A 24,927-nucleotide genomic window follows, 5' to 3' on the forward strand; every position below is an offset into this window, starting at 1 on the left:
CGACTCGTTCCCGCTATTATATTACATATCTTAATGACATTATTGTGTTCGAATAGAACCGTCCTGAGGGTTTCTATTTGGATCTTTTCCAGTTTAAGGAATAGCAGAACACATGTAATAAGTTGTTGCGTCTCACACCATAATAGTTTTGAGACCATATTTGTCCGGTTTGTTAGGTATGTACATTTTAAATAGACATATTATGCCCTCTAGCTATTCATCTATAGTCACATATTCGTATAAAGTATAGTTACTTTTGCAGTTTGTTATATAAATAACTCCCATATTTCTCTTATTGCTAAGAATTTGTCCACTGCTGTCGGACTTTTGTCATAGTGTTACGAAATATTGGGACACCAATTTTTTCTGACCATGTGTCTTCTAGGGAAAGCTGTGTATCTTTTAAAACGCCAGCAAAATAAAGAAATCCAAACAAAGTCATAACTTGTGTCATTCATTTGTTATAAATATAGCTGTTCCGAAGCATATTTTGATTTAGGTAGTTATATTTCTTTATTTGTACTATTGACAATTATATCCAAAATTTCATTGGTGAAAAATCTCTGCCATGTTTCTTTCCCATTTTTGCATCTTCCTTTTAGACCAGGTAAATGCAAAACAATATTTTTTAACAGCTTCTTGTTTTCGTCGCTAATGGCTGTGACTACCATTTAAAATCATTACGACCAGAAAATCTGGGACGATGTTCTGAAGGCTCTACGTAGGTTCTATCTTCTTCTGTACTTCTTGTAATGTATATTCATCAGGTATAGAATCGCTGACTAAACAGCCATCCTCATCTTCCTTATTTTCTTCATCTAAAGACTCCTAGCCACTAATTACTTCACTCGATTCGTCTTTGTACCTATATCTCATCCTAAAGTTTTTTTTTCGTAAGAGGGCGCCTTCTTTCATACAACGCCCTTTTTTCAGCAAGTTGTAGCTATTTATTATCCATTTTCGTATAATAATAATTAGGACTCTTACTTATCTGAAATCTTACTTTGAAAAAATTATAACGTACACAACGTACGGTCAAAAGTCACGAAATTACTTATTTTCGATCGTTATGAAAATCAAGCCAAGAAACATACACGCACCACGTACACGCACTATAAGCTACCAACTACGTGGGTGATCCGGTAAGTACTTAGCCCCGGCGCAAATTGATCCTAAACGAGACACAACCTGCACCGGCGAACTGCGTAGACAGTTTTGCGCATCCTACCAGTGGCGGCTCGTCAGAGGAGGCAAGGGAGGCTTAGTCTCCCCATAAATTTTTTACACACGCTACACTGTTTTGTTTATCATGAATCGCGAAAACAACAAGCACTCTTACTATTATACAACGTGTAAATTCCATATTATCACTAAATATCCATACGCACGGAGCATTAGCATTAGAACGCATGATTGCGTCTCAGTTTTTTTATTATTATTGTAGGCAGGACCCTGGGAGTCTAAGGGAGGCTAAGTAGCTTCTCGGCTCCGTTGCGTGCATCTCGGGACAACGAGTTTTAGGGTCCTGACTAAAAATATTGAAAAAGCTAAAAGTGCGAATTTTGTTATGAAATTTGGTATATGGGGTTAGACTAATATTTGGAACAACTTGTTCAAATAACTTTTTCCGATATCTGTAACGCAAAGCAAAATATCGGTAATTTATCGTGTTTTTGAATTCGCAGTAGGCCGCGTTTAGAATTAAAAAAATTCAGTTGAGTATCTTAAAAAATGTGAAGCTTCATCCTGTATGGACTGCAAAACTTCAAATCTGTATTTATTTTGATATGCATATCTACTTACAAAGATGGAATTGTTAACAAATAAACGACACAAACTTTGGTATTAAACTTTTACAATTAGACTAACTATTTTTAAAATATGATATCATGAAATTATGAATTATGATGATATTATGAAATGTAAATAAAAAATGGGGCCCTAAATTACATTTTTTTGCGCATTTTTTTGCTAGTGCAAATTTGTCTAGATATTTTACAGTTATTTATAGCCTCCCCTACTGTAAAAATCACGAGCCGCCACTGCATCCTACTATCAGTGCATGCGTTCGCAGGTCTCGCTTGGGAACGTTTGTTATCCGCGTACAGTTTTCTTGGGCCGTGGGACGCGTGACTCACCGCCAGATGTTTATTTTTACTTGTTTTTGTTTGCGAGAAGGACGTATCTGAAATGAATATGGATAGTATGCACCTTAGTACAATTTATTATGATAAATAAAAATATTAGCATAGTCAACACGCCGAGTGAAAACTGCGTTGTCTTTGTCATTAAATTCTGATAACTTTTGGGAGACTAAATAAGCGGCGATACGAAATTAATAATCAAAGTTATGCCTTTACAAAAACACATTATTAGAAAAATAAGGTGAAAAATGATTCATGTTACTTAAAACCGTGATCGATAAAAATATCGTATTACCCTCAAATTCAACTTGTCGGCATATTAAATTTTTGTTTATTACATTATTACATTTTTGTTTATGCTTAAAAATTAAAAACGAAATATGCAGATTGTGTTATTTTTATGACCGATCAGTAGCGGAGGGATTATGAATTATGACCAGCAGTAATTGTAAATGATTGCGATCCTGCAGTAATTGTAAATGATTGTGATCCGAACAGTAAATTGAGGAATATGAGTTATGATCGAGCAGTAGGGGAGAGATTATTTTAAATATGTAGGTATTATGTGCAGAAATAAAATATGTACTCAGTGTAAGATATCTTTTTATGCACCCGCTTATGATCAAATTCGATGTTTTCGAAAGTCATACCGCTACGACTACTAGGGACGTGTAAGATATTTTTAAAACGTTACTAGTTACAAGTACGGAAATACCGATTTTAAGTTGCCAACTCAATTCAGTACAAGGATCAGATACATCAGTATATTGTAATCAGTATTTGTTCTCAGTACCACTGAGAACCGGTATCAAAAGTAACCGTTACATGTCCGCACTGATTTTGCCCGTCTCTATTCGCCACGTCGATAGCCAACGGTTGGGTTGGGTTGTGTTCAATATGCGGCACGCTAGAAAAATAAATGCTCGGGTCACCCGTCCCGCCGGCGCAGGTTGTGTCTCGCTTAGGATCAATTTGCGCCGGACCTTGCCTCTCCGTTCGATGGCGCCTCTATCGTACGAGAAGCCTACTATCATGTAATAAATTATTGTAGACGGCCTATGTCAAAAAGCAGAATCGGACTCTTAGCCCCGGCGCAAATTCTAAGCGAGACACAACCTGCACCGGCGAACTGCGTAGACAGTTTTGCGCATCCTACTATCTGTGCATGCGTTCGCAGGTCTCGCTTGGGAACGTTTGTATTCGGCGTACAGTTTTCTTGGGCCGTGGGACGTGTGACTCACCGCCAGATGTTAATTTTTACTTGTTTTTGTTTGCGAGAAGGACGTATCTGAAATGAATATGGATAGTATGCACCTAAGTAAAATTTATTATGATAAATAAAAATATTAGCATAGTCAACACCCCGAGTGAAAACTGCGTTGTCTTTGTCATTAAATTCTGATAACTTTTGGTAGACTAAATAAGCGGCGATACGAAATTAATAATCAAAGGTATGCCTTTACAAAAACACATTATTAGAAAAATAAGGTGAAAAATCATTCATGTTACTTAAAACCGTGATCGATAAAAATATCGTATTACCCTCAAATTCAACTTGTCGGCGTATTACATTTTTGTTTATTATATATTACATGTTTGTTTATGCTTAAAAATTAAAAACGAAATATGCAGATAGTGTTATTTTTTATGACCGATCAGTAGCGGAGGGATTATGAATTATAACCTGCAGTAATTTTAAATGATTGCGATCCTGCAGTAATTGTAAATGATTGTGATCCGAGCAGTAAATTGAGGAATATGAGTTATGATCGAGCAGTATGGAAGAGATTATTTTAAATATGTAGGTATTATGTGCAGAAATAAAATACTCAGTGTAAGATATCTTTTTATGCACCCGCTTATGATCAAATTCGATGTTTTCAAAAGTCATACCGCTACGACTACTAGGGACGTGTAAGATATTTTTAAAACGTTACTAGTTACAACTACGGAAATACCGATTTTAAGTTGCCTACTCAATTCAGTACAAGGATCAGATACATCAGTATTTTGTAATCAGTATTTGTTCTCAGTACCACTGAGAACCGGTATCAAAAGTAACCGTTACATGTCCGCACTGATTTTGCCCGTCTCTATTCGCCACGTCGATAGCCAACGGTTGGGTTGGGTTGTGTTCAATATGCGGCACGCTAGAAAAATAAATGCTCGGGTCACCCGTCCCGCCGGCGCAGGTTGTGTCTCGCTTAGGATCAATTTGCGCCGGACCTTGCCTCTCCGTCCGATGGCGCCTCTATCGTACGAGAAGCCTACTATCATGTAATAAATTCTTGTAGACGGCCTATGTTAAAAAGCAGAATCGGACTCTTAGCCCCGGCGTAAATTCTAAGCGAGACACAACCTGCACCGGCGAACTGCGTAGACAGTTTTGCGCATCCTACTATCTGTGCATGCGTTCGCAGGTCTCGCTTGGGAACGTTTGTCATCGGCGTACAGTTTTCTTGGGTCGTGGGACGCGTGACTCACCGCCAGATGTTTATTTTTACTTGTTTTTGTTTGCGAGATGGACGTATCCGAAATAAATACGGATGGTACCTAAGTACAATTGATTATGATAAATAAAAATATTAGCATAGTCAACACCCCGAGTGAAAACTGCGTTGCCTTTGTCATTAAATTCTGATAACTTTTGGTAGACTAAATAAGCGGCGATACGAAATTAATAATCAAAGTTATGCCTTTACAAAAACACATTATTAGAAAAATACGGTGAAAAATGATTCATGTTACTTAAAACCGTGATCGATAAAAATATCGTATTACCCTCAAATTCAACTTGTCGGGGCGTATTACATTTTTGTTTATTATATATTACATGTTTGTTTATGCTTAAAAATTAAAAACGAAATATGCAGATACTAGTGTTATTTTTTATGACCGATCAGTAGCGGAGGGATTATGAATTATGACCTGCAGTAATTGTAAATGATTGTGATCCTGCAGTAATTGTAAATTATTGTGATCCGAGCAGTAAATTGAGGAATATGAATTATGACCGAGCAGTAGGGGAGAGATTATTTTATATATGTAGGTATTATGTGCAGAAATAAAATACTCAGTGTAAGATATCTTTTTATGCACCCGCTTATGATCAAATTCGATGTTTTCGAAAGTCATACCGCTACGACTACTAGGGACGTGTAAGATATTTTTAAAACGTTACTAGTTACAAGTACGGAAATACCGATTTTAAGTTGCCCACTCAATTCAGTACAAGGATCAGATACATTAGTATTTTGTAATCAGTATTTGTACTCAGTACCACTGAGAACCGGTATCAAAAGTAACCGTTACATGTCCGCACTGATTTTGCCCGTCTCTATTCGCCACGTCGATAGCCAACGGTTGGGTTGGGTTGTGTTCAATATGCGGCACGCTAGAAAAATAAATGCTCGGGTCACCCGTCCCGCCGGCGCAGGTTGTGTCTCGCTTAGGATCAATTGGCGCCGGGGCAAATGTGTTTGGTTTAGTGTTTGGTTTGGTCGTGTGTGGAAGCGGGCGTGTCTGGGTATTTTAGAGAAATGAAAAAAGAGCAAGATCGGTTGGTGATTCGAATCTTGTTTTTGGAAGGGAATTCTCGCAGCGAAATTAAAAAGCGCTTGAATGCTGTGTACGGTGGATGACTCTTTTCATTCGATGGTGACCGTCAACAATTGGTTTAACGAGTTTCAACATGACTGCACGTCGATTTTTGATAAGTCACTCTCAGGTGCCCCGAAAACGGCTACCACGGAGGATAACATGAAAGAAATCCACGATCTCGTATTGGCAGACCGTTGTTCTCAAAAGATCTCGTTGTTCATATCCAGCATGAAATTTTGGGCATAAAAAAGCTGACGGCGCGATGGCTGCCGCGTTTTCTTACTCCGGACAATAAACGCAACCATGAGACCACTTCGGAGCAGTGCCTGAGGCTGGTTAAGCGTAATTCAAAGGAGTTTCTACGTTGTTTCATAATCTTCGACGAAACATGGTTCCACTGATACACACCAGAGATCAAGGAACAGTCGATATAGTGGACGTCACCCCACGAACGTGTTCTGAAAAGGGCGAAGACTGTCCAATCGACCGGAAAGGTGATGCCCACCATTTTCTGGTATTAACAAGGTGTGATCTATATTAAATTCCTGAAAAGAGCAAAACGATCACAGGGCTTTACTATACCACATTATTAGGCCGATTCGATGCCTAATTTAAGAAAACAGTCCCAATTGGGGAAGAAAAAAATGCTCTTCCACCATGAAAACGCACTGGTTCACACCTCTGCCGTTGCCATAGCCAAACTGGTCGAATTGGGCTACGAACTTTTGTCCCATCCAACGTATTCTTCAGATTTGGCCCTGTATGACTTCTTTTTGTTTGCAAACTTGAAAAAGTCACTTACCGGGCAGAAATTTATGTGGAATGAGGAGTTCATCACCGCCACGGGAGCCTACTGTGCAGACCTCGAGAAAACGTATTTTTCAGAAGGGTTAAAGGAGGTGGAACATCGCTGGGTCAAGTGTATCGAGGTAAAAGGAAACTACGTTCAGAAATAAATCACCAGTTATCCAAAATTTTCGTTTTTTTTAAGGCTAAGTACTTGCAAAAGAGAGGTGGATCTCCGACAGATGCAAAGAAATAGAAGATCTGGATAAAAAGTATGATAGCTTTAATTTACACAAAAAAATCAAAGAAATGACAGGTTCTAGAAAAAGCACAAGAACGAATACCCTTAAAAATGATAAAGGGGGATATTATTACTAATGTGAACGAGAGATTGTGTCACTGGACCAATTACATCCAACAACTATTTAATGATGAAAGAGAAGAACTGTCATTAGAAATCACAGAGGATACCGGACCACCAATATTAAGAGAAGAAGTTCACTATGCCATTAAAAACACAAAAGAGGGTAAAGCTACTGGACCAGATGATGTGCCCATCGAATTATTAAAACTTATTGTTAAACTTATTAAATCTTATCGATGAAGATGTTCTTGATGTAATGGTTGAACTCTTTAATCTAATATCAGACTGCCACAATCCCCAGCAATGGTTTCAAGCGACCTTTGTAGCAATTCCCAAAAAGTCAAGTGCAACAACCTGCTCAGATCACAGAACAATATCTTTAACGAGTCACACACTTTCAAACATTTTTGAAAAAAATACACAGCAGAATTGTTAAAACTCTTGGATATGAAATTACTGACACATACGTTGGCTTTGGAAATGGTATGAGCACAAGAGATGCTTTGTTCGGCTTGAATGTGCTGGCCCAGAGATGCATGGATATGAATCAGGATATATACTTATGTTTTGTAGACTTTGAAAAGGCATTTGATAAAGTTCAACATAAAAAGCTTGTAGATATATTAAAAAGCAAAACTATTGACAGTCGTGATATGAAAATTATATCTAATATATACTGGAATCAAATTGCCAATGTAAGAGTTGACAACCAGGACACACAAGATATCAAAATACAGAGAGGAGTCCGTCAGGGTTGCGTGCTGTCCCCACTAATCTTCAATGTCTACAGTGAAGCGATATTTCAAAAAGCGCTCGCAGATTCAATAGAAGGTATATCTATCAATGGAAAAGTTTTGAACAACTTACGTTTTGCAGACGATACAGTAGTAATAACGGATAACAACAATGATTTACAGAACGTAATGCAACGACGTAATGAACGATGTCATGAGTACGTACTGAAGATGAATTTAAAGAAAACTAAATGCATGATCATGACTAAATCAGCACACGCAAAAATCCAACTGACTATTGAAGATACTGTAATTGAGAGTGTGGATAACTACAAATACTTAGGAACATGGATAACATCAAATGTAAACCAAACCAAAGAAATTAAGACACGTATTGAAATAGCACGTGCATCATTCATTAAACTTAAAAAGTTTCTTTGTTGTCTGGATATAAGGTTAGAACTACGCCTAAGGATGCTTCGGTATTACGTGTTCTCTACTCTTCTTTATGGCTTGGAAGCGTGGACATTAAAACAAGTCCATCTGAATAAATTGGCCGCCTTTGAATTTTGGTGTTACAGAAAAATCCTATGAATATGGATTCAAAGAATGTCAAACGTGGAAGTAACTAGAAGGATAGGAAATAAAGCGGAAATAATATTAACTATCAAAAGACGAAAACTTGAGTACTTGGGACATGTGATGAGAGGGCAAAAATACTCCTTATTACAACTTATTATGCATGGCAAAATCCGAGGAAAGCGAAATGTGGGAAGACGAAGAATATTCTGGCTTAAGAAGTTAAGGGAATGGTTCGAATGCAGTAGTGCAGAGCTATTTATAGCGGCAGTCAACAGGGTTCGCATTGCCATGATGATTTCCAACCTTCGATAGAAGATGGAACTTAAAGAAGAAGTACTTATCGGACGGCCCCGCCCTAATGTGTGTCCCACCTTGACTTTACAGTACAGGTTCTTATGACCAACAGTGATGCCAAATTTTATCAGAAACAGGTTTTAAGCAAATATACTTTTTTCTATAGGATAACTTAGGAATTAATATTATTGACATTTTGTGGCTGTCAGGGGTTCTAAAACATTTTTAACTGAACTAACTAACAATTAATGAACTTCAACGAATCAAACTAACTAAAAAATGAACTAACTAAAATTAATTTAAGGTTTAAAATTTATAATAAATTTTAATGAGGGTGTAAACACATTAAAATGACATTAATTTCAGGTTGGAAATCAGTCATTAAGAATAACAATAAACTGCAATTAGGAACCAAATTTTCCAAATAAACAATCAGTTACCCAATACAATGTTATCAGTAATAATTATAAGTTTATTTGATATTCTTTATTATAATTTAATTTAGGTGAACTGACCATCAACAACTATAATTTATTTATTCTCAACTGTAGTACAATATAAAACTTTACTTAAACTTGACTGACAATCTATTTTATATTTTTCTTGACATTACTTCAGAACTGTCTATACTGTCAATACATATAAATTAACAACCATAGAACATCCACTTTTAATGTTGGATATTCTAACATTCTTAACCAAAAAAAGTTACTACGCATATCGATTATAAAATTGCTGATTACTTTTCGAAAATGACTATCACTCACAAAAAACAATGAAAAATATTGTTTTACTACAATGCTAGTGACTGTAACGGGTTAGTTTTAATTTAACATTTTTAGGGCCCTACATTTTTAGGACCCTGGTAATGTTCGATTGAAAATTCTTTTGAAGAAAATCGGCATCGCCGCGCTAAAAACTCCCATAAGGATTGCATTGCCATATGTTCGTGTACTGTAAAGTCAAGGTGGGACAGACATTAGTAGTACTGAAGTTCTGAGGCCTAGACCGCGCGCAAGCGTATTCAAAAAAATCGTAACGGCTGGGTCACGCGCAACCCCACGTTGCAGTTCGAGGGCTAAAAAAGCAGTTTGTAGTATAACTTAACGAAGAAGAAATATTTAATAAAAATACTCACCATCGCCCATATCGTCCGATATTTTCGGAGGAGGTCCCAGATCATCCCAGTTGAGCACACTGAATAACTTATGTTGCCTTATACTAGAATATCGCTTTTCGTCGCTGGCGCCAAGTCTTTTATTAGGCTCTAAAATTACTAATTGTTCTACAAAATCTTTAACTACTTCGGGGAAATCTTCAGGAAAAGAATAATCCAACTTAAGGATTTTTTGAAATATGAGAAATTCACTATGTCCTAAAAAAATAAACTATTGAAAAATGTAATAAACATTCTATCTATCTATCTATCTATCTATCTATCTATCTATCTATCTATCTATCTATCTATCTACAATTTACAGTCCTTTTTATATCCAAGTTCTGATTTAGGCCTCCCCATCTGCCTTTCATTTCTCCCTGTCCATTAACATTTTCATCCATCTTGGACCAGCATGTTTTTTTAAATCATCTGCCCACCTGCTGTCTTTCTTTGTTTCTTTTTGATTCTGAGTCTCGAGTGTAGCACTTGTTTGTTCCATCTATCGTCCTTCTGCCTGATGTTATGGCCAGCAAATTTCCACTTCATGATTGTGGCTTTTTATGACATCTTTCACCTTTGTAACATTCCGTATCCACTTGCTAAGGTTCTTGGACCTCCAAGTGGAGCATAGAGCTTCGGTGAAAAGTCGCCATCGAGTTCTATTTTGCGCTAAGGCCTTAACATCATTCCTTTCCTTGACCTCTTATCTTGTCCTTGATGGATCTTTTCTAAGTTTGTGCTGGGCGACCTCATTTTCTCTTTCCTTGAGGGTTCCACTCATTCAAGGGCAATCTTTGCAATACTAGAACTATTTTTTCGGACTGTGTGACATTCCAACCCTTTCTGGACTTTACTTCATTTTCTACCCTCATTTTTTTGGTCAGGTGTAGCAGATCTTAGTTTCTGATGATGTTTTGCCAGAAAATATAAACAATTCTTCGTAGACATTTGTTAACAAAGATCTGCAGAGTTTGTCTGTAAGGGATTTTGTTTTTGTCATTTTCCAGATTTCACATCCATGGAGTAGAACAGACATAGCAGCAATGGTCACCAAAATAACAAACGAGGAAGTGGCTCAAGCGCTTCAAAAAATAAAGAAAGGAAAAGCGGTAGGACCAGATGATATTCCTGGGGAAGTATGGAGAGCATTGGGAGAGACAGGAACAAGGTGGCTAGCAGGTTTATTTAATAGAATTATGGAAGTTGGACAAATGCCAGACGAATGGAGAAGCAGTATACTACTACCTGTCTACAAAAACAAGGAAGATATACAACAATGTACAAACTACAGGGCTATAAAACTGCTTAGCCACACCATGAAAATATGGGAAAGAGTAATTGATAGACGGATACGTGAAGAGACCGAAATATCCGAGAATCAATTTGGCTTTATGCAGGGCAGATCAACAACAGATGCAATTTTCATTATAAGGCAGTTGATCGAAAAATACAGGAGTAAAGAAACAAACACTCATATGGTATTCATTGATCTTGAGAAAGTATTTGATAAGAGTCCCTCGAGATATTCTGTGGTGGGCACTCAATAAGAAAGGAGTCCCTGGTGAATATGTAAAGATTGCGAGGGATATGTATGAGGGAGTAACGACTAGTGTTAGGACAGGTGTGGGAGAGACTAATAAATTTCATGTGAAAGTAGAATTGCATCAAGGCTCGGTGCTTAGTCCGTATTTATTCTCATTAGTTTTGGACCACATAACAGCGAAACTACAGGGTAACATACCATGGTGCTTAATGTATGCTGATGATGTCGTGTTAGTAGGAAATAGTGAAAGAGACTTAGAACAAAAACTGGAACAGTGGAGACAAGCTCTCGAGGAAAAAGGTTTAAAACTTAGTAGGACAAAGACAGAGTATTTGGAATGCTCATTTAAAGATAGAGTTACTACAAATAAAATGGTATCTTGGATGGTGAACTGATTGTAAAAAGCAATAGTTTTAAGTACCTGGGATCGGTATTACAGAGTAATGGAGAAATAGATGGAGATGCATGCAGTAGAATTAGGGCTGGATAGATGAAGTGGAAGGAAGCGAGTGTTGTGTTGTGTGACAGGAAAATTCCAATGAAGTTGAAGGGAAAATTCTATAAAACACCCATAAGGCCGGCTATGTTGTACGAAACTCAATGTTGGGCAGTGAAAAAGAAAGAGGAACAACGAATGCATTTGGCGGAAATGAGAATGCTTAGATGGATAAGTGGAGTGACAAAAAAGGATAAAATTAAAAATGACTATATTAGAGAAAGTCTAGGTGTGGCACCAATTGATGCCAAAATGAGAGAGCATAGGTTGAGATGGTTTGGTCATGTTCAACGTCGAGACGTTAATCACCCAATACGAAGAATTGCTGAAGTGCAGATTCCTGGAAGGAGTAGTATACTGGCCAGACCTTTGTAGTATACTGGCCAGACCTCCAAACAGGGTTGAGCATGCTGAAAGCTTGTTGAGCTTTTCATATCCTCATACGAATATCATCTTCTGTATCTCCGCTTTCTGTTACACTTCCAGGATACGTAAAATTTTCCACATTTTCAATCTGCGCGTTGTTAATGATAAACAGTATGTTATTGTTTAATTTTATTAAGCAAGTCATATTTAAGTATCTAGTAAATATCACAACTGTTAAGTTTAAAAATGCAATTTATAGGCCTGGATCCTGCGTACCAAAAAAAGTTTATTAATAGCAAGCTGAAAATTTGTTTATAGCTTAACGGTGTCTAGTCGGACAAACTTCGATGTATGAGAACACTGAAACAGGGGAAGTTTTAATTGTGGAACAAGTTACAGGTTTGAACGTCAGACTACGAAAACGTCCCATGTATTTTGTCAGACAGAACTTAGAATTGATTTGTTACCTTTTCATTAAACTCTCATGCAAAAATCAGACTGCTATTGATCACCAACTGGGCATTGTCGGACTAATAAGTCCCACACGTAGAACATGTCAAATGACAGGAATTATGTTGCTGATAAATAGTAGTCTGATTTCTGCATGAGAGTTTAATGAAAGGGTAACAAATCAATTGAAAGTTCTGTCCGACAAAATACATGGGACGTTTTCGTAGTCTGACGTTCCAAACCTGTAACCTGTTCCACAATTAAAACTTCCCCTATTCCAGTGTTCCCGTACATCAAAGATTGTCCGAATAGACACCGTTAAGCTAATAACAAATTTTCAGCTTGGTATTAATAAACTTTTTTTGGTACGCGGGATCCAGGCCAATTATTAAAAATAATGAATTACCTGTAAATGGCATATCTCCACAAGCCATCTGGTATGCTATACAACCCAATGCCCACAGATCAGAAGAACAACCAGAGGTATATTCTCCTAGCATTTCAGGGCTAATAAACTGAGCTGTTCCTTCAAAACTTTTCCTTCTTCTTCCTGAATCAACATTCTTAACTAAATCATCACCACCCGTGTCATCGAGAATCTTAGAACTGCCAAAGTCTGTTATTACTATATGCCAATTTTCATCAAATAAAATATTCTCGGGCTTTAAATCTCTATGAATAATATTTTTACTATGTAGATATTCTAATCCTAAAGTAAGTTCTGCCAAATAATATCTGGTGCATTCAATACTTAGTTGGTCATGTTTTTCAATCTGTGTGAATAAGTCACCATTTTTTGCATAACTTAGAACAAAATATAGACGTTCAAGGTCTTGAAAGGTCCAGTACAGTCTCACAATATATGGACAGGCATTTCCTACAATTCTCAGTACTTCCTTTTCTCTCATCACATGTTCAGTTTTTCTTTCCCTAATAATATGTGACTTCTCCAGAACTTTAACTAAAAAAAAAGAAGAAATTAATTTCAAATCTCAAAACAATATCAAAAATGTGTTTGTTCCTTCATCTGAAACAATAAAACAGAACTGTATAGTTAGTGGAATCCCCGGTCAGATCTGGCTACCATGGACGACAACAAATGCATATCACCACGTACAATGTAATAACACTATCACCTGAGGAAAAGTAACTGGAACGAGATGAAGAGTTAAAACACATACATTGGGCATTATGGGCCTCTGTGAAGTAAGATGTGAAGGAGAGGAATGTGAAACTTTGAAATCACGGCATAAACTTTCCTATATATCGATGGTGAAAGTTCCCAACCTCCTATGTCAATTTTTGGCTATTTTGTTTTGTTCTAAATTAAAGAGAAATACGTATTTTTACTATTTACAGCTCCTATGTCGTTATTTCATTAATTGGCTTATACAGTGCGCTGGAATAAGTGTTACCCCCCTTAACTTATTTATTTTTAGCACATAAGCAAAACGCTCGGACAGGTTGATTTTTAAAATAATCATAGTATCAATGTTTCGCTTATAGCATCAATGTTTCGAACTTTACGCGATTCCTCTTCAGGTGACAGACACAACTTTGATTTTTTTTAAATGGAATAGTACATCATGTCTGTGACACCTCATTTAAAAGCTTTTGACATACTGATTACAAAAATGTATAATACTTTAATCCTTTTTAAGGCGGTAGGCGCAAAATTTGTTTTTAAACGCATTTATTTTTTTCGAATCCTGAGAAAACTAATAAGTATTTTTGAAAAATTTAAACGCATAATGAAATATTACAATATTATCGAGGGTTAAACGTCCCTGAGAACTTCTATAATGATTATTTTAATAAGTCACAGGGGTGAAAAAGAGATAAAATTTAGTCTGATTTTTAATCTCAAATATCTCATTCAAAAGAAACTTTTTGTTTATTCAAAGGGAGTTTCAGTCTCGGTAATAATGTAATCTTTCATTCTGAGTTTAAATTTTTCAAAAATATTTATTAGTTTTCTCAGGATTCGAAAAAAAAATAAATGTGTTTAAAAATAATTTTAACGAAATTTTGCGCCTACCCCATTAAAAAGCATTAATGTATTATACATTTTTGTAATCAGTATTTCAAAAGCTTTTAAATGAGGTGTCACATGATGTACTTTCCCATTTAAAAAAATCAAAGTTGTGCCTGTCACCTGAAGAGGGATCGCGTAAAGTTCGAAACATTGATGCTATAATATACTATGATTATTTTAAAAATCGACCTGTCCGAGAGTTTTGCTTATGTGCAACAAATAAGTTAACAAGGGGGGGGGTGGGTAACACTTATTCCAGCGCACTGTATATGTCCATATATGAAATAACAACATAGGAGCTTGTAAACAGTAAAAATACATATTTCTGCTTAATTTAAGGGTAACAGAACAAAATATCCAAAAATTGACATAGGACGTTGGGAACTTTCACCATCGATATGGGAAACAAAGAAAAAATAGGTGGTGTTGGCATATTGAAACTTAACTATTACGTCCCTATGGATTCAGACAAAAAAATGGAAACAGGGAAATGTTTTTGAGTGTCTTGGTGCGAAATGGCCTCTTTGCAATAAATAGCTTTTTCAAAAAAAATTTCCCAAAGAAAATGGACCTGGGGGAAGACAGATGGAGTGACCAAAAATGAAACTGGTCTGGTCTTAACCAACAACAAAAACATGGTCCATGATGTAACAGTAAGAGCAAAGTTCAGACTAAATCTCCGACAACAAGGATACAAATTGATAACAAAAAAAAACACCCAACAAGATGGAATCTAATCGAAAAGATGCATTTTTTTTCATATTTATTATAGCTCTCAAAACATTAATAAGTCCATGGTTCCTCTTAGTGCTACATTCAAAAATTCTGTCTTGTACTCCAATACTCTATTCTCTATTGCATAGGTTGATTTCTTTATTAATAAGACTTGTAAAATAAAAATGTATACCATTTTTATTCAGATGCAAAACAATCTTACTTTTCAATTAGAATACGGAGTGCAGTCCAGTCCCTTGAATCGCGATTTTCGGCTCTTATTGGAGCCTTCATCGGAAAGAACGTAGGCACTGTTCTCCATATTTTAACTGATTCGCATCGAGAGGTTTTCCCACCCATTGCAACTGAAGTGATGATAGTAGGTGGCTAGCGCCATCTGGCATTGAAAGACGAAGTAGTTTTCAATCCTAATAGTAAATTATTAATATTGAAAATATTAAAAATATTACTAAAAGATTTTTAAATTGAAAACTTATTGGTACACTTTCCTGGTGACACCTCCAAGACTTCTACAATTTGCAAGTCAAATGGATGCTGCAGTGAAGACGAGAGGGAAGGAATTCTACACTACGCAATTCACATCCCCCGTCTGCAGCTGGTAAAGTTCCAACGGAAAAATGCACCTAGTTACTCTACGGAGTAATACAACTATAAAATAAAAATGTATACCATTTTTATTCAGTTGCAATGCGAAGGCAAAACAATCTTACTTTTCAATTAGAATACGGAGTGCAGTCCAGTCCCTTGAATCACGATTTTCGGCTCTTATTGGAGCCTTCATCGGAAAGAACGTAGGCACTGTTCTCCATATTTTAACTGATTCGCATCGAGAGGTTTTCCCACCCATTGCAACTGAAGTGATGATAGTAGGTGGCTAGCGCCATCTGGCATTGAAAGACGAAGTAGTTTTCAATCCTAATAGTAAATTATTAATATTGAAAATATTAAAAATATTACTAAAAGATTTTTAAATTGAAAACTTATTGGTACACTTTCCTGGTGACACCTCCAAGACTTCTACAATTTGCAAGTCAAATGGATGCTGCAGTGAAGACGAGAGGGAAGGAATTCTACACTATGCAATTCACATCCCCCGTCTGCAGCTGGTAAAGTTCCAAAGTTCCAAGGAAAGTGTACCAATAAGCTTCCAATTTAAAAATCTTTTAGTAATATTTTTAATATTTTCAATATTAATAATTTACTATTAGGATTGAAAACTACTTCGTCTTTCAATGCCAGATGGCGCTAGCCACCTACTATCATCACTTCAGTGGCAATGGGGATGTGAATTGCATAGTGTAGAATTCCTTCCCTCTCGTCTTCACTGCAGCATCCATTTGACTTGCAAATTGTAGAAGTCTTGGAGGTGTCACCAGGAAAGTGTACCAATAAGTTTTCAATTTAAAAATCTTTTAGTAATATTTTTAATATTTTCAATATTAATAATTTACTATTAGGATTGAAAACTACTTCGTCGTCAATAAGACTTGTCTTTACTTTTGTGTTGATGTAGTATTAAAAAACAAGAGTAAATGCAAATAACATTAGAGTAAATGAACAAGTTTTGTATTTGCGAAGTATTTTAAAAAAGGAACATGACCAAGAGTTTCAATATGCGATTAGTAATAACATTTAGATGTTAAAGTTTCTCTGTTCTATTATATGGAGTGGACAACTGGGTTGTGATGACTTGGTTGGAGAGAATGCAAAGTCTTAGCTGAGCAATGTAAAAGTCAAACCATAAAAACTTTGGAACAAAACATGACTAATTCCAAAGAATTCTGGAGTTATGTACACAGTAAAAATAAACATTATGACTTACCAAATAACATGACCTATTACAACAATGAGTCAAACAATCCATCAGAAATTTCAAATTTTTTTAAACAGCATTTCTCTTCGTCATATGTAGATAACAATAACAGTGATATTCCAAGCTTTGAATGTAATAAAACAATTTGTTTAAGCAGCTGTGATATTAGTCTAATAGATATTTTTAATAAGTTAGAAAAATTAAATCTAAAATTTAGTAGTGGCCCTGATGAAATTTCACCTTATTTTGTACATACATGTCGTTTTGCTCTGTCTCCTGTATTACTAAAAATTTTTCTTTTATCATTAAGTACTGGCACTTTCCCAGAAGAGTGGAAAAAAAGTTATATTTCTCCTATTTTTAAGAATGGTAGTAAAACATGTATAGAAAATTACAGACCCATTTCCAAAATTTCTATATTTGCAAAGATTTTTGAGTCAATTATTGCTTCAAAAATATTTTTTTCAATTAAAAGTTTAATTATTCCTGAACAACATGGCTTTATGCCGGGTAGGTCTACAACCACAAATCTAGTGATCCTAGAAGAATTCATTTTAGATGCCTTTGGGAAGGGGGCTCAGGTCGATGTGATCTATACCGACTTCTCAAAGGCATTCGATCGGGTTAACATCAAGATTCTTATAAAAAAACTAGAAGCACTAGGAATTCATTGATCCCTACTTGAGTGGTTGGAGAGCTACCTGACAAGACAGGCTTCAGGTTGTCAAAGTCAAGAACTGTCTTTCTGAAGAGATTTTGGTTAGGTCTGGCGTCCCACAGGATGGTCATTTATCGACTATTCTTTTTATTTGTTTCATAAATGACATTTTGGAAACCTTTGAAAATTGTGTTATTTTGTTGTATGCTGATGATTTGAAAATTTTTAGAATTATTAAGGATATTAGAGACTGTGTAAAAAGGCAAAAAGATGTAAACAATTTCTCAAAATGGTGTATAAAGAATGACCTTTCACTTAATATCGATAAATGTAAAATAATGCGCTATTTTAGAAACTCACAACCTATCTGTTTTAATTACTCTATAAATAATATCTTTCTGGAACCAACAAACACTTTGAAAGATTTAGGTATATTTTTTGATCCCACTTTATGTTTCAAAAATCACTATAATTTTATTTGTAATAAAGCTTTTAAATTACTTGGATTTTTGAAAAGAACCTTGTCAGAATTCAATAATGTGGATTGTTTTAAAAGTGTGTATTGTTCTATGGTTAAATCAGTTCTGGAATATTCCAGCACTATTTGGTCTCCTTTATATAAATGTCATATTGAAAGCATTGAGAAAGTTCAGAAAAAATTTCTACGCTTTGTAGGCTATAAATTTGGGATTTCTTCAGAAGATATATAGTCCATGTGGTGAGACCGCTCTCGTCTGAAAAGATTTCTGATTCGGTTTCTTTGTGGATTCCTATTCAAAAATGTCCCCTTTAAACAAATATGAAGGGTGCCGGGCGGAATTTTTGGGCAGAAATTGATTAAACAATTTTTTAAACAAATACAAAAGATCACGTTTTTTTGCTCCATGGCATATATTTTTAAGTTTCGTGGGTCATTCTTAACAAGAAAGGTATCTTGTACATTTTCTCAAAAATTGATAGTTTTCGAGTTATAAGCGATTTAAAATCTGAAAAATGCGAAAATACGCATTTTTGAGGCTTAAAAACTCATATTTAAATTAGTATTTTTGAGGTTACCATATACTTATATTGAAGTTTAAACATTCAGCTTCAAGAATCTGAAGAGTGATCGCGTCTAACCTTAATTTAAATCGTTGTTTTTTAATTGTTAAATATGCATGTCCATCCGATTTTTTTGCCGGTATGGCGCGCTCTATTCCAAAAATCTCCTATTTTCCTCAGAAAAATATTTCTGATAGATTCTTTAAGACATTCTAAATAAAAAAAGTTTCTTGGCATTTTTCTCAAAAGTTAATAGTTTTAAAGTTATAAGCGATTTAAAAATCGAAAATACGTTTTTTTGTCATTTTTGGGATTTTAAATCGCTTATAACTTTAAAACTATTAACTTTTGAGAAAAATGTCAAGAAACTTTTTTTATTTAGAATATCCCAAAGAATCATCAAAAATATTTTTCGGAGGAAAATAGGAGATTTTTGAAATAGAGCGCGCCGCACCGGCAAAAAAATCGGATAAACATGCATATTTAACAATTAAGAGGAAAATAGGAAATTTTTGAAATAGAGCGCGGCACCGGCAAAAAAATCGGATAAACATGCATATTTAACAATTAAAAAACAACGGTATAAATTAAAGTTAAACGCGATCACTCTTCAGAATCTTGAAGATTAATGTTTAACCTTCAATTTAAGTATCTGGCAACCTGAAAAATACTGATTTAAATATGAGTTTTTAAGCCTCAAAAATGCGTATTTTCGCATTTTTCAGATTTTAAATCGCTTATAACTCCAAAACTATCAATTTTTGAGAAAAATTACAAGATACCTTTCTTGTTTAAAATGACCCAAAAAATCTAAAAATATATATTTCAGAGCAAAAAACGTGATCTTTTGTATTTGTTTAAAAAAATTGTTTAAACAATTTCTGCCCAAAAATTCCGCCCGGCACCCTTCAGATTTATTTAAAGGGGACATTTTTAAATAGGAATCCAGAAAGAAACCAAATCAGAAATTTTTTCAGACGGGAGCGGTTTCACCACATGGACTAATAGTGTATTGTGACATTTTAAAATTGCTTAATATACCAACATTAGAAAATCGTTGTTTAATGCTAGATTTGGTTTGTCTTTTCAAGATTGTAAAGGGAATGATAGATTCGCCTCAAATTTTGCAGAGAGTAGGTCTTAGGATTCCTCAAAGGTGCACAAGATCTAAGGACGTTTTTCACTTAGAATTCCAACAAACAAACTATTGTTTAAATAGACCTATAAGACGAATGTGTCAATCTGGAAATGGTTTAGATGTAGACTTTTTTTCTAGCTCTCTGAATAGTTTTCGAAAAAAGCTGAAAAAACCTTTTTAAAATACAATGTAGGCTGTCACTGTAAACTGTCATTTAGGTATTTATTCTATTCATTTGTTTTGTGTAAATTGTATGTAATTATTATTGAGTTCTAAAACTGTTAATATATGAATTATTTAATGATTGTAATTATTGTAATTGGTATAACCCCAAATAAACTATTTATTTATTTATTTACTACTGCAACTGTCTGAAATCATTTATAATATGATGCTATCATCACATGTTTAGGGTCTTTTAGACCTACACCACTATCAGCAATGTTATCAAAAATGTTAGAAATAATCGGAAGAGAGAAGAATAAATATTAAAGTTGGTAAAAAAAGGGGCATATTTTGCATTGACAGGAAAAGCATAAGTACTGACAAAGAATACATATCTCCCAAGAACCGACACAAACGGATTATCTATGAACTAAATTTTTATGCGCATGTGCCAGATCGGCCATTTCTCAATTTGTATGAATGGCAAATAATTTTGGTGACATTTGTCTTATACAGGATCGGCGTTTGTTGTCACAGTTGTTTGTTTGGCTTGGCTTGGCTTGGTGTTAGTATTTTGTTTTTATATCAGTTTGTAGCTCATAATATTTTGTATAGACTTATTTTCTAGGTTTTAAGTTTAGTTTTTACTTTATCTGTTTTATTTAATAAAAAAATCAGAAGGATACTGTAATGCTACATGAATCATTTTTGTGGGGTTGTAAGTTTTATATATTAACAAAGAATTCATATCTAAAGATTCACACTGTGTCCGGTAATTTTGACAACTGTCACAGTTACTATTTACTATGCCCATTAAGTGATTTTTAAGATATCCACAAACATAAGTAAAAGCATTTTCTGTGGGAATATTTTCTCTCCTGTAGCTGGTGTCTGAAATGGGTTTTGGTTGATTTTGTCTATCAAATATTGTTATTTAACATCCAGTAAAACTTGATTTAAGTCATTCATGCAATTCATACTTCCTGAATGTAAATATGTTTACCAGTACAAAGCCCTTGAAAATTTAATGGTGTTGGGTTACACAATCACCAACCTGTTGCCTGATACTGCCAAAAAGTTTTCTAAACAGTATTTATTTATGCATCTAGTTTTTAAATAAATAAAGACCAGTTTTGCCAACATGTCCCACAACTATTAATTGTTAATAGCCTACAACTATTAATTGTTAATAGCCTACAACTATTAATTGTTATTTTCCAACATTTATGCAATTTAATTCTTTTTGAGATATCTTGATTATGTGCAAACCTAAATTAAATTTAATAAACTATGTTTCATTAAATTGTTTCTGTAGTTTGTATAAAACAATAACTAGGTCAAATATATAAAACAATTTATGACTGACTACTTGAAATTCAGGATTTTCAGGAGTAACATTATATTATAATTTAGCTAATTCAAAAAGTTTGATCCAATATCACTTGAAATTGTTTCAACATTCAAGTTAATGCTTAATAATTGACAATACACTCTTCATAATAGGTTTACATTCTCTTGATTATACTTGCGTTCCAACAAAAAAAAGCTAAAGACTGCTTTCATATGGAATATAAGCTTCTGACCATAATGATCAAAACGTTTCCATATATTCATAAAATACGTTAAGACCGCGTCCCACCATCAAATAATTTGATCAAACTGGTTTGAGCAAACTGAAAGTGACAGTTAGTGACGTCACATCCTGAGTGTTCATTGTGGATAATAATGAAAAATTTTAATTTTAAATAAAGTACAAACAAGTTAGACAACTCAATACAAAAAATTTGATCAAACTAGACTGATAGTGAGAGCACAGATTTTTAGAATTTCAAAAAAACTGCAATTGTGACGTCACTTTGACGTACTTCCTCAAGTACGTCAAGTTTGCTCAAACTGTTTGATCAAATTATTTGATGGTGAGACGCGGCCTTTAGACTTTAGGGACATTTCATCGATACATAAAATGCAGGCTTGTCTTGTTCTAACATTGTCCGTGATGATATTTTCCAAATCGTACGTTCGCTATCTTTGTCATACAACGCACTCTGTCGAACAGAATGTAGTGACAAGAAGTGACAAACAACGCTATGAAATATTTGACACGGCTTCAGGAATATTTGCTTTGAATGGGGTTTGTATGTTGATTGTCTAGTCACAGATTGAGTTGCTTATTAAATAATATTGATTGTGTATTTGATACATAATTGATTTAAGGCGTGAAATTAATAAAAAGTTATTTATTGTTTATTATTTATGGAAGATCCAAGCAGAGAACGAATATAATGAATTAGGAAATACCTCGATAAACAAGTAATTGGTCCTAGGTTTTCACCCAAAGTAATCGAAAGTAGAACTGGAAGCGATATTGGAACTCTTCGTGTAACTTTGCGTCGATTGATCTACGATTTTACTAATTTTGTCATCTTGTTTTACATTTATATCATATTTTGAGTGACTTTAAAGCAGTACCCACGGTTGTAACTCTAAAACCGAAGTCCGATGTCAAATTTCTCATCTTTAATACCATCCATGGGTTATAAGCTTTCATTCGACACCTCATTTGTCATTCTATCTGTATAGTAACTGAGAAGTTGTATTCGCGGTCGGACGGATATCACTTGTGCTATTGCGGTGACTTTAAAAGAGTACTTCCGGTCGCATTTCTAAAACCGGAAGTCCTAGGTCAAATTTCCCACCTTTAGTACCATCCATGGATTATGAGCTTTCATTCGACACCTCATTTGTGATTCTACCTGGTATAGTGACGGAGGAGTTACATTTCCGGTCGGACGGACAGATAGTCTAGGTCAAATGTCTCACCTTGAGTACCATCCATGGATTATAAGCTTTCATTTGACACGTCATTTGTCATTCTACCTGGTATAGTGACTGAAGGAGTTATATTCGCGGTCGGACGGACAGACAGCCTATTAGGTCACACCAAGTCGTTCAAATTATCACCAACTTGTTCACACTTTTTCAAAATTGGTGAAAACAACAAATTATATTTTGTATCGTTGTATAAGCCAAAAAGAATAATTAGTGAATGTCACGCCACTATAATATATTTTATTATTGGTCTTTCAATGCTAAAATCAGGATAAAAAAGGTATTTTATCCATGGTTTTAATCAATATTATTCTCACCATTACTTTGTGTTGTATTTGCAACCTTTTGTAAATCAAAAATAATTCCACCTTATTAAGAATGTCAACAAAAGCCGGCCCTGCATGCAACCTTTTTCTCAGTGCAACTAAAATTTTATTGATACACGCCAGAAATGTGCGAGACTTTTCTCAGTGTACTCGCGTGTACACTTGCCAACTCGATACTAAAATTAAGTACATGCTAACAACAAAAGAATCGCCGTCCGTGTCGGTTCTTGTGAGAGATATGTATTCTTTGGTACTGATAAAAATACTGTTTTCTACAATTAATTCTTTAGCAAAACACCAAACTATTCAAACCAGCAGTTAATCAAATTACATTAATAAAGTCACTGTAAATAGTTAAAGATCATAAGTATTAGAAGAACAAAGAAGTGACATATCTCGCTATTTCCAAATAAAACACGGGTTTTAAAATTTTTTTATATAAGAAAATAAATAAAATTAAATAATTTATTTTAATTTTGTCAAAAAAAAATTGTTGATAAATAATATTCATACAACTTTAACCTTTGACAGTCACATGTAAACAATTGATAGGTAAAACATAATATTATCTAGAAACATTTTAATATTGTTGTAAAATTGTTTATTTGTGACATCTCAGTTGCTTGAAATATCTGTTGGGATTACAACATTAATTATTGTTAAATAAAGTTTTTTACTGAAATTTTTGAACTTCGATATTATTGTGTTTTGAAAGAAAACTTGATATGAAAGTTGGAATATAAATATGTAAATAATTTAGGTATTTAACCAGTTGCCAGGTTTTGCATCCATAAAGAACAGTGCTTTTAAAAATACTGTAATATAGTTGTATTTTTGTCTCCTTATAGTTTTTTACCAGAATAGTGAGTTTAATGCACTTATTATTTTCTTCCCTTTTTTTATTCATTCTTCAATTTCTGTTTCAGTACATTCATTTCTTTCCATATTTAACCCAAACAGATATATTCGGAATATGACGAAATTACCTTTCCATCTTCTAAGTTTAGTTTATTGTTTTGAACTCCGCCTATGCACATGTATTTCATTTTTGTTAACATATATATCTTTACCTGTTATTTTTACTTTTTGACTTGCTTTATTGTCGTAGTGTTTATTGTATCTTATTGTATTTTACGTATATTTGTAATATTTTGTTAGTTCTTCATATCTTCTGTAATGTTTTATTGCAATGAGCTTTGCTCGTAAATATATATAAATAAATAAATAAATAAACATATAAACCCCATCAGTAGTATTCTTGTATTAATTGCAGATCTTCCTGATCCTATATGACGACTACTTGATTATATGCAAAATTAAGAGTATATAGGGTTATCCCGTCTGCCATTAAATAAATATCTATTTAATGGTATACCCATTCCAGAGCATGATCTCCATTTTTTCAGTGCCCCATTCAGGTAGATATTGAAGATTGTTGGTATTCCTGGGGAAATATGGAGAGCATTGGGAGAGAGAGGAATAAGTTGGCTAGAAGGTCTATTTAATAGAATTATGGAAGTTGGACAAATGCCAGATGAATGGAGAAGCAGTATACTAGTACCTGTCTACAAAAACAAGGGAGACATACAACAATGTACAAACTACAGGGCTATAAAACTACTTAGCCACACCATGAAAATATGGGAGAGAGTAATTGATAGACGGATAC

General features: G+C 34.6%; 2 protein-coding genes across 7 annotated transcripts in view; one reads left to right on the top strand and one right to left on the bottom strand.

The window, feature by feature from the left end:
• The window catches only part of LOC114325167 (3-phosphoinositide-dependent protein kinase 1), a 145,751-nt gene that overhangs the window by 112,291 nt on the left and 8,533 nt on the right, over window positions 1–24,927 (bottom strand). For 2 of the 4 annotated variants that reach the window (XM_028273147.2, XM_028273145.2), the window contains exons 2-3: window positions 12,925–13,479; window positions 9,643–9,879 (exon numbers count right to left, since the gene is read on the bottom strand). The exons of 1 other annotated variant lie outside the window; for it this stretch is intronic. In XM_028273147.2, coding sequence (XP_028128948.1) covers window positions 9,643–9,879; window positions 12,925–13,479 — 792 coding nt within the window. The remainder of the gene's footprint in view (window positions 1–9,642; window positions 9,880–12,924; window positions 13,480–24,927) is intronic. One more of the 4 variants, XM_050650092.1, reaches the window with a different exon arrangement.
• The window catches only part of LOC114325165 (peroxidase), a 221,520-nt gene that overhangs the window by 28,981 nt on the left and 167,612 nt on the right, over window positions 1–24,927 (top strand). The gene's annotated exons all lie outside the window — the stretch shown is intronic.

The sequence above is a fragment of the Diabrotica virgifera genome, chromosome 5 (genome assembly GCF_917563875.1).
Source record: "Diabrotica virgifera virgifera chromosome 5, PGI_DIABVI_V3a".
NCBI classification, from domain to species: Eukaryota; Metazoa; Arthropoda; class Insecta; order Coleoptera; family Chrysomelidae; genus Diabrotica; species Diabrotica virgifera.